Below are 13379 nucleotides of genomic sequence, written 5' to 3'. Positions count from 1 at the left end.
CGGAAGACACAGACTGCGCGGCTGCCACTCGGCGCCACCTCGCAACCGAACGCCAAACGCCACCACTCAATGGGCCGTACAGGAATGCACAAAACTAGAAAAGGCGAAGAGCAGAAGTGAGGCACACACACACACGCAACAGATACGCGGCGGATAAAACGAAACCAACGAAATAAATAAAAAAGGACAGGCTAAGTGGTGGAGTGAAAGAGACACACAGTCGTGCGACAGAGAGCGAGAGGATACACACACTACCACCACCACAGATGCGCTTCTGAGCGCGGAGCGACAGCGTTTCCGGTGGAAGAGGAGGGGGGGCACGGGAAGGATGAAGTGGCGAAACAAAGTAGAGATATGCCATGACAGAGGTAAGATGAATGGGTGGCGAGAGGGGGGAGGACAAGATGTGGAGGCAGGTTGGCAGCCGCGAAGGCTCGACCTCTTTCGCCTCCCCCGCCCGCCCGTGTATCCGTGTTTGTTGCGGCGGCGCACTTCACGCATACAGACATGTCCAAGGGACATGTGCTCCGTATGCCGGCATACGTTCAGGATGCAGCGACAGCGGCGCTTGAGCGCCCTCGTTGTGAGAACGTGAAGCTATGGCGCGTAGCACCGTGTTTCCTCTGTTCCCTTTGTCGAAGAAATAGCAGCAGCCACTCGCATGCGTGGGTGCACCGTGTGCGGACAAGAGCAATAGTGAAGAGGAGACCAGAACGCAATTCTGGCACCCTCATCGTGTCAACCAGCCACACCAGACTGCGGGCAAGCAAGAAGGCAGTGGGCGACAACCTTTCCGCTTCTACATACACCCACGTTACCACAGTGCTGCACTTCCTCCAGCGTTCCCACCATGAGAAATGGCGAGCAGCCGGCAGCGGGTTGGGCGCGTCGCACATGAGCTCCAGCGCACGTCCGGCAGGCCGCATCGATGAACCTCCTCACGTCGCTGCTGTCTCCCAGTCCCTGGCGCGTCACCTCTCTTACTGCTCAGCCATCTTCGTGAGCGGCGTGAAATCGGCGCTGGCGCTGCTGAAGACGGAGCTGGTGACGCCGCCGTCGTTGCCATGCTGTGAGCGGCGGCGCTTGTATCGCGCCTCGTTGAGGTCGTCTAGCGCCGGCACGCCAAACTTCTTGTGGAGGTACGCAAAGACGTCCATGAGCACGGCGGTAATGCTCTCCAGCTCCGCCTCATCGGGGAACTCCGCTTCCGAGGCGCTCCAGATGGGCTGAAAGGCGAGCACCAGCTCCCTGCGCGCCGCCGTGACGATCATGTGAAGAATCGCTGAGCACAGTCGCTGCATCGACACCTTCATACAAAGGGGAGTGACAAAGGAAAAGAGAAACACACGTCGCACCGCTGTGCATATCTCCCGCCGCGCCGCGTCCTCCAGCTGCCCCGTCTCGACCAGGCTCTGCACCGATCGCAGGGTATCGGCGAGGGGGAAGATGCGCACAAAGTCAAAGCGGATGGTGTCACACAAGACCAGCTCGACGTCCAGCACGGCACGGCACCACTGCTCCAGCTCCACTGGGGCAGTGGTGTTCGCATCGAGATCGAAAGCCGCTTCTACTACGCGCACCAGTCGTATGTGCGCGTGCTCCACCTTGGCGGCAAGGAAGACGCACGTGGTGGCCAGCACGATCTCGTTGACTTTGCGCAGTCCGTGCGCGGCGACAAACTCATGCCAGTAGCACAACGACGTCAAGAGGACGCTCTCGGTGAGGCGGAACTTGCGGACAAGGTAGTCGGAGAGGACGAAGGCGGACTGGGAAAGGCGGAAGTAGCGGCTGGTGAAGGAAGGCAAGTAAGGCACGGCGAAACCGTTGGACGTGGGTGAGCTGTACACCGGCGATGATGGGTTCGAAGACATACTTGGGCGCGGCGCAGAGAGCCTTGCGCTACGGTTAGGTCAGCGTAGGAGGGGGAGGAGGGGGACAAGAAGAGAGAGGGGGGAGGCAGAGCAGGGCTGAACGCTGCGTGTCTGCAGCGCTGCTCACCTTACTTCAGAAACCCACCCACACGACGCTCCGCGCGACAACGAGGGGCAAAAGAGAGCGGAGGGGTATGAGTACGACGACGGACAGGAAAGCTGATTGGCTCGCCCAGGCTGTCGGCGCCTCGATGGGTCAAGGACTACCTCTCTGCTCCCGCGTTAATGCTATGGCTCTCCCTCTCCTCCTATTGCCTTGCCGGGGTCAGAATGGGGACGAGGGAGGGGGGTGGCAGGGCGAGCTCAGCGAGCGGCAGATGCAGTGCTCACAAAAGACCCTCGTAGGCTTGTGCGGCTGCGTGTTGGGTGCCGAGGAGAGAGGTGGAGGAATATCGACGACGCAAAGGGAGAGGAGGAAGCGAGCAACAGAAGTTGTCATGAGGCACGCTGCACGATGATCCCAGCACATTGAGGGTCCGTGGGGGGGGGGCCGCAGGTTACTTGCCCGAAACGCCGAGGTGTACCTATACGCGTGGGTGTGGATGTGCTGGTGGGCCAAAACACCAGTCCACACACACATAGGCGTATGCGCACATGCAGGTGGGGGTATCCACGGGGGTGCTGCATAGTCCGCCTGCGTGCTGTAGCCCTTTTCTCTGGATGCCCTCGCTTTCTTGGCGGCGCGTATTTGTGTCTTAGGGAAAAGGAACGACGTGACAAAAGTAAAAATTAAGAAATAAGAAAATCAGTTTGCCCCACCGATAGACGTCTCTCTAGCGCGCGCGCTCTGTTCCCCTCTGCGACACGGGGAAAGGGTGCGTTCGAGGAGGCGCAGGTGAGGAAGAGGCGAATTACTTGTATTGCTTTTTTTGCTTGACTTCAGCGAATGCAGTTCCTCTCAGGGGGTGTGCACGCGCGTCTCAAGGAAAAAAGGACGCGGCGCACGAGAGGGTATCTGCTGGGGGTGGGGAAGGCGCTCTCACGTTGGCCTCCGCCATACACACACACACACGCACCTCGGTACGCATACGAACATGGACACCACAGAGCCGTACCACTTTAGCGCCGTATTTCCCCTCGCTCGCCTCAGATGCCCTCGCCGCCCTCCCTCGACCCCTCTTCGTCTCCTCGCTGTTTGCCCTACCTCGCACTGCACTAGAGGAAGACGGTAGGACAAGAGAGAGAAGTGCAGTGGGCGTGGAGAGAAAAGGCGGCGCACAGTGGCTGAATGAGGAAGAAGTGCGAGGGAGGTATGAAGGCGGATCAGCTAGGATCGTGTGCGTGTGCGTGTGAGTGTGTATGTCGGTGAGAACAGCGCGACATTTGCCCTCTGCCGAAACAGCCGGGCTTTGTGCGTCAAGGAGAAAGCTCCACACCGATTTAGTGGCGCTCATGCTCCTTGTGGTGGCGGTGGGCGGCAATGAGGACCTTCGCAGACTCCTGGCGAGAGCGGAGCTTCTCCAGAGAGCGGGCGGAGAGCGCCACACGCAGCTTGTGGCCGCGGAACTCAGCACCGTTCTTCTCCTCCACAAACTTCTTCGCTGCAGCAGGGGAGTCGAGATAAACGTACGCGTAGTTCTGGCGGTACATGCGCAGGCGCTGCACCTTCACACCAGCGAACAGATCCATCACCTGCTCCTTCGTCGTCGAAGGGCGGAAGATAGGGCTGACAAACACGCACGCGGAGTTCTCGTGCGCGTCCGGCTTGGGGCTGGTCTTAGCGGGCACCACCAGCACCGTCTGGCCCAGCACCTCCTTCTCGTTGAAGAGGTCGATGGCCTTCTTCACAGCGGCGGGAGTTTCGAAGAAGACGAGGGCGTAGCGGTGGCGGCGCAGCTGCACCTTGCTGACTTTGCCGGCGGCGGCAAAGACAGCCGTGGCATCAGCAACAGAGCCCGTGCCCCAGTTCTTCACATAGACGCCATTGGACGTGCCAGAGGCGGCGCGAGCGGCGGGAGCGGCAGCCTTCGGCGCAGCCTTCGCCACCGGCTTCGGGGCCACAGCCTTTGGCGAGGGAGCCTTGGCGCCGGGCTTGGGCGCAGCCTTCGTGGTGGGCTTGACGGGCTTAGCAGCAGCCTTAGCGGGCATGTTGGAGCGTGGTGAGGGTGTGAAGAGTGCTTTTTTGTTACTCGAAGGCCGAGGTGGTCGCTGAGAGCTAAAAGCTGTGTGACAGGAATGGCGGCCGAGGACGGGTGAGTGCGGCAAAAGAAAGGTAAGGGCCGCCACGGTTGTTGTGCAGAATTGGTTCAAACGAAAAAAAGGAGGCATAGAGGTACGAGGGAGTTGATGGGTTTCAAGAAAAATCGAGAGCGAACGGCGGAGCACGCGCGTAGAAGACTGAATCACGATCGCCGACCGTGCGAGCGTCCTCGCGCGCATCCGGACTACTCCCGATTCGCAGCTGACCGCCATCCAGACGGCGACCTCTCAGAAGGGCGGCTTCGAATTTGCTCCTTTCCTCACTGCTGTTCTCCGCGGCGCTCTGCTGCGTTTGGTTCGTCTACTCTCGCGCGCGCCCAGCACAGCTGCCAAAGAGGTCTTGAGCGAAGGAGAGAGAGAGGGGGGTAGATACCGAGAGCCAAGAGGGCCACCTAGTGCACCACCACCCTACTCTAGGGCAGACATGCACATGTCTGCTCGCTGGGCTGACGTGTCCTCAAGGAACGCGCTTCTCGAGCAAGAGGCACGCAGGGCGCTTCGAGGCAGAGAGAGAGAGTATCCATCATCGTTTGCCTGAAAGGCGAGGTGCGCAGGCCAGCATAATCACGTAGGGAAGATCCACCACGGTGTTAAGCGGCGCCCATTCCGCCCATGTATAGAGGTACAATCGGGGCTGCAGTCCGCGCTGTGCCAATGTGCAAACCTCCACACCGCTTACCTCGGCACAGTAGACGGTGTTTGGCACCATGAACGACGCGGTGAACGTGGCAGACTCAGCCGCCACCGCACCACCATTTTGCGAAGACAACGCTCGCACGCACTTGTACGCGAAAGAGCGGCCAGGGATGCCTACTAGCTTTACAGCGCACTCACGCGCGCCCCAGTGCTGAGCCAGCACCACGGCGGCATATGCGTCCGCCTCGCTAGAGCACGGCGTGGGCAAGTGCTCCCACCACCTTTCGCGGCGGTCTGCAGCCTGGCTTGTGCGGATGCCCTTGCCCCCGTTGCTGTCCTCGGGCACCCGCGCCCCCGCCACCCATGCCCGCTGTCGCTGCTGAAGGCACGCCAAACCATACCGCACCTCCTCTGCTGACGCGGCCGTGGTGCACTGCGGCACCCACCGCTGGCCGAGTTGGGGAAAGCGGCTTCGCACGCGGTGCACCTCTCCCACATCCACCACGTCAATCGCGTATGCGAAGGAAGCGGCCCTGACGCCCACCGGCGTGGAAAAGGAGTGCGAAAGCCTCACGCCACCGTCGAGGCTGGTCGGCGCGGCGCCACAGCCGTCGAACGGTGCGTCCAATGACGATATCGGCCAAGCCACCGACGCCGCAACGGAGTCCTCGTGCGAGATGCTCAGGCGGCACCCGTGCAGCATCGGCGCCGCCTCGCGACGATCTGTGAACACGGTAAGGGGGGGTCTACCCTTCGTTCTCAGGTCGGTGGCACTCTCGCCCGCTGACAAGGATGCAATCGCCGCGGAGGCGGCAACGCGTGAGAGTACAAAGGGCAGTCGATGTCGTGGATGAAGGCTACTGGCGGCGGCGCTGAACACCTCGCCTTCCCGTTCGCTGTAGCCGGGCAGCCCAGATGCGCAAAGGGACGCAAGCGGCGGGATGACTGGCACCGGCGAGGTCAGCTTGCAAACAGCAATGACCGCATCTGAGAAGCACGCAGGCAGGCGACGGGAGCGGCACGACACATACGCAGCTGCTTGGTCACCCGCCCCTGGCATCGGAGAGAGAGCAAATTGATGAAGGACGACCAGAAAGGCTCAGGAGCACCCCAGCCCTGCTGCCCTGCCACCGATGTGTGTGTGTGTGGGTGGGTGGGTGTCAGGGGGTAGAGAGAGAGAAAGGTATGGTTGTGGTGACAGAGTGCAATGAGGTTCAAAGGGAGGAGCAGAGGCACCGACGGGCTTTCACGCAGAGTGGCGTGACGAATAAAACGAGCCCGAAAAAAGGGAGTAGAGCGTTGCAGCACACACAAAGATGTAAGAGCGCAAGCTGCGCTCACCGTGAGCACGGAACCTTGCGCTCCGTCAGAAAGGCAGGGCGATATACAACTTGTAGACTGGAAAGAGCAAAGATACCGGCGGGTGTGCGCTGGCGTACGCACAAAACCACAGCGCTCTGCTACGTTCAAACGGTGCGATTCCGAGAATAGGGCAACGAAAAAAAAACCTTTGCTCCGCCTCTCTTTGTGTCTGATGTTTGACAAGCCTTTCCGGAGATGATGACACTCGACACATGAGGTGCCTCATTCGCGTTGGTGGCCGTGTTGCTGTTACCTTTCTTTTTGACCTTCTGAGTGTGGGTGTGGGTGTGCCTTAGAGCAGTTCGCCGCTGGCGAGCAGGACGTCACTCAAACATTTCTGTACGGAGAGGGGGAAAGGCCGAGAGAACGGAAAAGGGCGACGGGGCCGATTCCCATTCGCCTATCACGGCATGCAGCCGAGCAACGGCATGCGGGTCGGCGGCAACAGGCGCCGGGGGGTGTTGCAGGAGGAAAGAGGGACTGCGCCTGTGGTTGGGCGCCTCTGTGTCTTGTACAAGCACGCGCTGCCACCACAACTGAGCCATCCCTCCTAGCAGCCTCGTTTACATCTGCACCCGCAGAACGCCGCACACACGTGCGCACTTGAGAAAACGTAACAATAAAGGTCGAAGCGAGGCCCCCGCAGAGAGGAACCAAAGGAGAGCAGGCAATGGCGCGAGCCGCTCTGCTGGATCCGACGCACAGGGCAGCCGTGGCTCGTGTACATCGGGCGAAGGGGAGAGAGAGAGCCCCCACGCGAAAGCCAAAGGTAAGACGGTGGAAACAACAGAGAAACACAATCGAGAAAAAAAGATCGACAAAGACGCAAACAGTGCTGACGGACACGAGGAGAAAACAAAGAGGAGCCTCTGGCACGGTCTAAGGGGAAGGGAGGCACGGTGGAAGCAAGCACGCGGCAAACGCAGCCCTCGAGGAGCGATCGCTTCTCGCTTGTTCGCTCTCGCCTTACGAGTTAGACTTCGGGGAGGTACGGTGCATCTCCCATTGCTGAAAGCGTTGCCACACCTCTTCCCGTTGCATGCCAGATCCGTGATACCTCTGCTGATGCTGCGGTGCTCGCAGCTGGCTTGAAACGCAATCTACCGCAGTGTGCACATTCCTCCCCACCCGCAATGTGGCACGATCCGTTGCCTGGTGGCTTGTGAGCAAGGTGCGACTGCCGCCCAGCTCCTCTGCTGAAGCGTCGACGGCAGCAAAAGACTGCTCAGCGGGGTGCGCGCCAGAGTTGATATCGTGGATTACTTGCTCGATTTCCGCTTCCATCTCACTCAGAACGTCGTCATCCGACCGGAGAAGATCGGCGAAGATGCTGGAAGGTTTGGAGAGACGCTCCACGACTGCGGTCACGTCCGTGTCGGTGGCCTCGCTGTTGCGATGAGTAGAGGAGAATCCGCCAGACGAGTACGTCGCCGCGTCCTCGAGCACTTTCAGGGCGGCAGCAGCGGCGTCGCCGGTGGTGTCACTGTCGTCGCCACTACCGTCCACACCATCCTCGGCCCTGCGCTCTTTCATCGCCTCCTGCGCCGCTGCCTCAGTAGCTGCTGCCATCGCCATGCGCTGCTCATAGGCGTGGCGGTGCGCTGCCTCGGCAGCCATCATAGCCTTATGCGCCTCCTGGAAGAGCTCCTCGCCATCCCAGCGAGCATCCTGCTCAGCCTTTTCCACCGCCTTACGGGCAAGCGTCTCTTCCGCCTCCATGGCGGCGCGGTTGTCCCGGTCACGGCAGCGCCGCTGGGACAGCTCCTCGAGCTCCTGCGCACGGCGCAGGTCAAACTGCCGGGTCAGACGATCCCGCAGCACCCGCTGCTCCTCTCGCTGCTCCACCAGCACTCTCACGCACTGTGTGAGATGTGCGCGCTTTTCCTCTCGGATCGCAGCGCGCTCGGCCGCCTCGGCCGAGTCCCCGCCGCGGCCCCACGCCTCCGCAACACGGCGCTCCTCTGGAAAAACGGGACGTTCGTCGAGGTAGGTGAGGGAAGGCAGGTGCAGAATCATGTTGCGGCGATAGTGACGCAAGCGGTGAGACAGCCCGTTGCCTTGGAGATAGATGACGCTGACTCGCGGGAGGTGCTGAAAGAAATGTACGATAGCGAGCGTGTCTGGCTTGGGAAGCGCGGCCGCGGCGCCTTGTGCACCGGAGGGGACGACGGTGCTCATGCCCGAAGCTTCGGTGATCGGAACATCATCACCGGCTGCAGAGCGCCCTGAATCCCTCGCTGTCGCTGTGGTGGAGGTGATGGAAAGGGCTTCGGTGGCACTTCCGGACGGCTCGCAGGCGTTCTCGATGCGGTTGAAGGACAAGTCGACGCTCGTGAGGCTGCCAGCCAGCTGCCAGAGTTCCTCACACACTTCAAGGGACGTGAGTTGGTTATGAGACGCCTGCAAGGTCTCCAGCAGCGGGCACCCCGCCGCGATGCCGCGCAGAGAGGTCAGGTAGTTGTGCGAGACGTTCAGCACGCGCAGGCCGTGGAGAGGCACCGTCAACGACGACAGCGAACGGATAAAGTTGTTCTGCACAAAGAGAGAGACAAGATTGTCCTGTTGACTCTCCAAGCCGCTGAGCCTCGAGAGCGCGTTCTGTTCTAGCCACAGCACCTTCACACTTGTGTACGGCCCCAGGTTCTGGATCGAGGTAAAGCCGCGGCAGTGTAGGAAGAGCTGGTCGTTGAGGGCTGGTGCGGCGTAGCCACCATTGGCCTTGCACGTGGCCACAATCACGTCCTTTGTCATGCTCGCCATCCCGGCCCACTGCTATCTCCGCGTTCTGTGGAGGAGGAAATGGAGAGCGGGGAAACGCCTCTATCGCAGAAGAAAAAAAAATGGAGCAACCGTGCGGTCTTGGCGAGAGGCAAGAGGGATAAGAGGCGGGCGCGAGCAAAAAAAAATGGGCTTCGCGCACGAAGTGCGGTGCACAGATGTATGAAGCGCAAGCTCAGGAATGTTGCGCTGTACTCTCGAACGCGACTGGGGAGGCTTCAGCGCGCTGATGCAGCCGAGAGGACACACACGCGCGTAGCCTGAGAGACTGACACCCACGTCAAACGAACGAGACAGAGAGGGGTCAGAGCAGAAGGAATGGCAGAGGTGTGCGGTAAGGGCTCGTGGCCCGTGGCGGCTCGTGGCCCGTGGCAGCTCGCCGCGAGACACACGCGCCTTTTTCCCTTCAAGAAAGACGCCCAGCACGCACCGTCGGACGCCTCAGGCGCAGCACGCGTCTCGGTGAAGGTGCGTGTGCAGGTGTGTGTGTGTGTATATATGTGTGAATGTGTAAGCGAGTGCATATTGTCTGCGCACTGCACGCCATCGCAAAAGCATATCTTCACACAGAGACGAGCCTCACTACCCAACCTCGCTGCATCGCCGCGGACGTCGCAGTGCCTTCAGTTCAGTGTGGTGAAGTTCGGAAAGGTCGCCTCCATCCTCTCTAGGCCACTATCACCCGCACGTGAAGTGCAAGATATGTGATAGAGAAGGTGAAGAGCCACTCATCCTAGCTTTACACACCTTCGTGCCAGTGCAACGGGGGAGCAGATGGAGGAAACAAGACTGAAGGAAGGGGTGAGAGGCCTGAGATGTCGATGCGACGACGTGAAACGGTGGCAGCCTGCCCCCCCCCTCCCCTTTCGATAGCCTCCCGCACCCACATTTTGTTTTCCCTTGCCGAAATGTTTTTTTTGTGTGTGTGTTCGTTTGGCATGACGATTTTACAGTCTTCCGTCGTTCTCCCTCTCCGCCTCTCGCGCGCCTCTCACTGCTTCGCTCCTAGGACGACTCTCCTCGCAAACCCACTCGCCCTCTCTCCTCTCATGCCCGTTCTTCGTGTCTGTGCACGACATCGCTGCTTCCCTACCATGCATGAAGAAGCATAGGCACTTGGCTACCCTCTCACCTCTACTATCATGTCGGCCAGCGGCAACCTGTTCGGAGAGGTAAGGCTGCAAGGTGTGTACAGGCTCCGCGAGCACGGGGGAGGGGGGCGGGAGCAGAGGAGAGAAGCAAGGGGTTAGACATGAAGCAGGCCGATGGAGGGGGAGGGGGGTGAGCGAAGGCAATCCACAGAGTGGGCGAAGATGATGTTGAGAGAGAGCGAATGGCAGAAACGCGAAGAGAACAACAACAAAGGAAAAGAACGGAAAAAAGAACGGCGGAATGGCACACACACACACACACTGGAACGCACCATCACACATACAGGCATGCAATAAAACGCGTGCCAACAACGCTAATTTGCCAGGAACGTCAAAGCACGGAAGTGCAGATGATGCCCGCAAACTAATAAACGAAAAAAAGATGAAAAGACCACAAAGAGCACCGGTCGTGCCGCTCAGCGTCTGCGGCGGCCGACGCATACACGCAGACACGCGCGCACCTCCGCGTGTGAAGTGACACCAAAAAAAAAGAGGTCGAGAAAGTGAGGATGAGCCTCGAAGACAAGAGAGCAGCGCGTGCAAGCCCCCACCCCACATTCACACCCAGGCGCGCCGCTTTTCGCACCACGGACGATAGCAGTCCTACACGACCGGGTGCTCGCACCGGGCGGATGCACGCGTCCACCCTTGAAGCCGCCACCATTGGCACGGGCGACGCCAATCACGGATGGCGGGCCAGACTATCAGCTCCAAATTCCGCGACCTCTCCGTTAGCAGCAGCCTCCCTCTTCAATGTACAAGCACTCTCAATGATCAACACACAGATGCGCAAACGCATGTGGTAATAGAGCGCCACGGGCGTCAAGAGAAGAGCACGTGACCCTCACACCGGCATTCACATGCACACACTCTCCATGAGATGGGCAAAAGAGTCAACAGCACACAGACGGAAAAAGGAGAGAATACATGACAGCGTACGCGCGCACCCAACGAGGCAGCCTAGAGCACTTGTGCCTGAATACCCTTTCTTCTTTTTTTTCTTTCACTTTTTGCTTTTCGTGCCTCTTTCCAAGCCTTCTCCTTCTCCCTCCCTCTCCCCTCCCTCCCTCCCTCCCCCCATTACCACCACTGCCACACACCCACGCACTCACACGAACGACACGCGCACGAAAGCAGGGGCGGGTATACCACATATATAACACATGTACGTATGTGCGTGGGTGTGTGGATGTGTGTGTGTGTGTGTGCCAGAGAAAGAAACGACACACCAAACAAAACCAAACAAGATGCGGAAACGCGCTGCACCCGAAACACGTACACAGAGAGAGGGAAACGATTCGGGACCAGACGGGGCCTTCAGATGCGCCGGCGTCGCGACCGTCTGCCTTGCAACACCTATATGCTGCCGGGGGACATGGTGTATCTTTGCGGGTCGACGTCAGTCGTCATCTGCGACACCTGCTGCACACGATCGAAAACGCTGTCGAGCATGGTGCGCAAGTCAGCGTAGCTCACGACCAGAACGGTGTTGCTAGTGTCCGTGCCGATCAGCTGAATCGTCTCGTCCGAGCCGATGTCCAGCTTGTTCAGGCAGTGGTACACGTGGCCCCAGTCCACGTTCACTCGGTTCTGCTCATCCACCTGGTTGAAGAGAAACTGGTTGAAAAGACGCAGAACGTAGCGCTGATTCTCCGACGTGTACTCGTGCACCTCCGCTGGTGACTCGAGAGCAAAACTCAGCTTTATGAGTAGGCGCATCACTCGGCCATTATGCATCTCCTTCTGGCACTGGGACATGAGGAAGTCCGCGTGTCCCTCCTGGTGGCCCACCTCCATTGACATGCGCTCACCGAGAGCGTGGCACAGCTGCGCCGAGTCGGCGTGCCCCTCCAGGCATGTCTTGATGAGCTCCCAGAAGCTCTGTGAGAAGCCTGGCAACGGCTGCTTGTTTGCGAAGGTCTCTAGCTTGACGTTGAGGTTCCGAGAGGCGAGCTGGAAAAGAATGAAGCCAAGCGCTTGGATATCTTGCTTCATGAGGATGTGCTGCTGTACCGTGGTGCCGTGCGGTTCTAGTAGGTCTGTCAGTCCCAAGCCAGTGAAGTAGAATCGCCCGGTCGTCTCGACATAGATGATCTTTGACCAGTGCAAGCCGTGCAATGGGATGAGGGTCTCGTGGAAAGAGCGGAGGAGACCTACGAGTTGGCAGGTGAAGGACCACAGCAGCCCCTCCGTCGCGCGGCGTCCTTCGGTAAAAAATGCCTCCTGCAAGCTTTTCGCCCCGGAAATGTAGCGGTATTCCATGATCACGTCCGTGCTGCCCATCACAAACTCCTCCGTGGCGAAGAGGTTCGTCAGTGGCACGAGGTTCGGGTGCCGGTACTGCCTCAACGCCTCTTTCACCGCCACACACTCCTCCTCCTTAACCGGAACATTCACCAAACGACGCAGGAGAATGTCCTTGCCGGTGTACCGCGCACTCGTCTGGTATACCTGCATGCGCACCTTGGGCATCATCACACTGGGTTTGGGCTCCGGCTCCAAGTTGTAGATGGTGGTGTACATGGAGAACTTCGATGACGTGACGTGCGTGACAGGGCGGCGCGGTCGCACCGAGTGCGGGGTGGTCAACGAGTTGCGCACCGAGGGAGACATGAAGAGACTACTGACGGGAGTATACGGCGTCGCAGGGAACGGGTCCGCGGCCATGGATAGGCTGCCGTTGGTGCGGTACACATCCATGTGGTGCTGCGGGCTGTACAAGCTATGCGGCGACGGAAACGTTGGTGACATCATCTGCGCGCCATTCACAACTCCAGGGATGCTGCCAGTTACCGGGTTCATTCCGTGATACTCGCCACTGACCGGGCCCCTCGTATTGCTGCTGCTGCCTTGATGGCTAAGGGGTGGGCCGTGCAGGCCGCAAGTTGAGCTCACGAAAGTGTGCCGGCCAGTACCCAGCATTACACAGCTTTTTCTCTCCTCCGCCCCCTACTGGCTCGCACCGACACACCCGCAGGAGCACAAAAAAACGCAGCCACAGAGAGGGCCGAGCGGAATGCGAGCACACACGCGCAAGGAGAAGGGAAATTCGAAAGCGACAAGGAAAGAGGGGGGAAGTAACAGCCGTCGGTTGCCAACTTTGGCGTCCCTTCAAGCACACAGACGCGGACACGTGCACGAGCACCAGCGACACGCTTCCCTTTTTCTTTTTCGGAGCGGTGCGGAGAGAGAGGGGACAGTGACCAGCTCCCGCGAAGTATCGCTGCTATCCTGAGCTGAAACACATACACACACAGACACGGACACGCCGAAAGAAAAAAAAACAGGGAAACAAAACGGGGTCCCACGTGTATTTTCTAAG

The 13379-nt window shown here is 59.5% G+C and overlaps 5 protein-coding genes across 5 annotated transcripts; all 5 read right to left on the bottom strand.

Moving 5' to 3' along the window:
* Positions 1-980: 980 nt before the first annotated feature.
* On the bottom strand, positions 981-1871 carry LSCM1_01718 (uncharacterized protein; the record flags this gene model as incomplete). Its single annotated transcript, XM_067319318.1, has 1 exon — positions 981-1871. One exon carries the CDS (start codon positions 1869-1871, stop codon positions 981-983), a length of 891 nt encoding a protein of 296 aa, XP_067175867.1.
* Positions 1872-3311: 1440 nt separating this feature from the next.
* Positions 3312-4019, bottom strand: LSCM1_01717 (uncharacterized protein; the record flags this gene model as incomplete). The annotated part of the gene is made up of 1 exon (XM_067319317.1): positions 3312-4019. One exon carries the CDS (start codon positions 4017-4019, stop codon positions 3312-3314), a length of 708 nt encoding a protein of 235 aa, XP_067175866.1.
* Positions 4020-4653: 634 nt separating this feature from the next.
* On the bottom strand, positions 4654-5826 carry LSCM1_01716 (uncharacterized protein; the record flags this gene model as incomplete). The annotated part of the gene is made up of 1 exon (XM_067319316.1): positions 4654-5826. One exon carries the CDS (start codon positions 5824-5826, stop codon positions 4654-4656), a length of 1173 nt encoding a protein of 390 aa, XP_067175865.1.
* Positions 5827-7094: 1268 nt separating this feature from the next.
* On the bottom strand, positions 7095-8888 carry LSCM1_01715 (uncharacterized protein; the record flags this gene model as incomplete). The annotated part of the gene is made up of 1 exon (XM_067319315.1): positions 7095-8888. The coding sequence occupies one exon, from the start codon at positions 8886-8888 to the stop codon at positions 7095-7097; it is 1794 nt and encodes a 597-aa protein (XP_067175864.1).
* A 2525-nt stretch (positions 8889-11413) lies between these two features.
* On the bottom strand, positions 11414-12979 carry LSCM1_01714 (uncharacterized protein; the record flags this gene model as incomplete). The annotated part of the gene is made up of 1 exon (XM_067319314.1): positions 11414-12979. The coding sequence occupies one exon, from the start codon at positions 12977-12979 to the stop codon at positions 11414-11416; it is 1566 nt and encodes a 521-aa protein (XP_067175863.1).
* Between the last annotated feature and the right edge of the window lie 400 nt (positions 12980-13379).

Source organism: Leishmania martiniquensis, chromosome 32 (assembly GCF_017916325.1).
Source record: "Leishmania martiniquensis isolate LSCM1 chromosome 32, whole genome shotgun sequence".
In the NCBI taxonomy this organism is placed as follows: Eukaryota; Euglenozoa; class Kinetoplastea; order Trypanosomatida; family Trypanosomatidae; genus Leishmania; species Leishmania martiniquensis.
Note: the sequence above shows the minus strand (reverse complement) of the source record. Positions and strands in the feature narration are given on the sequence as shown.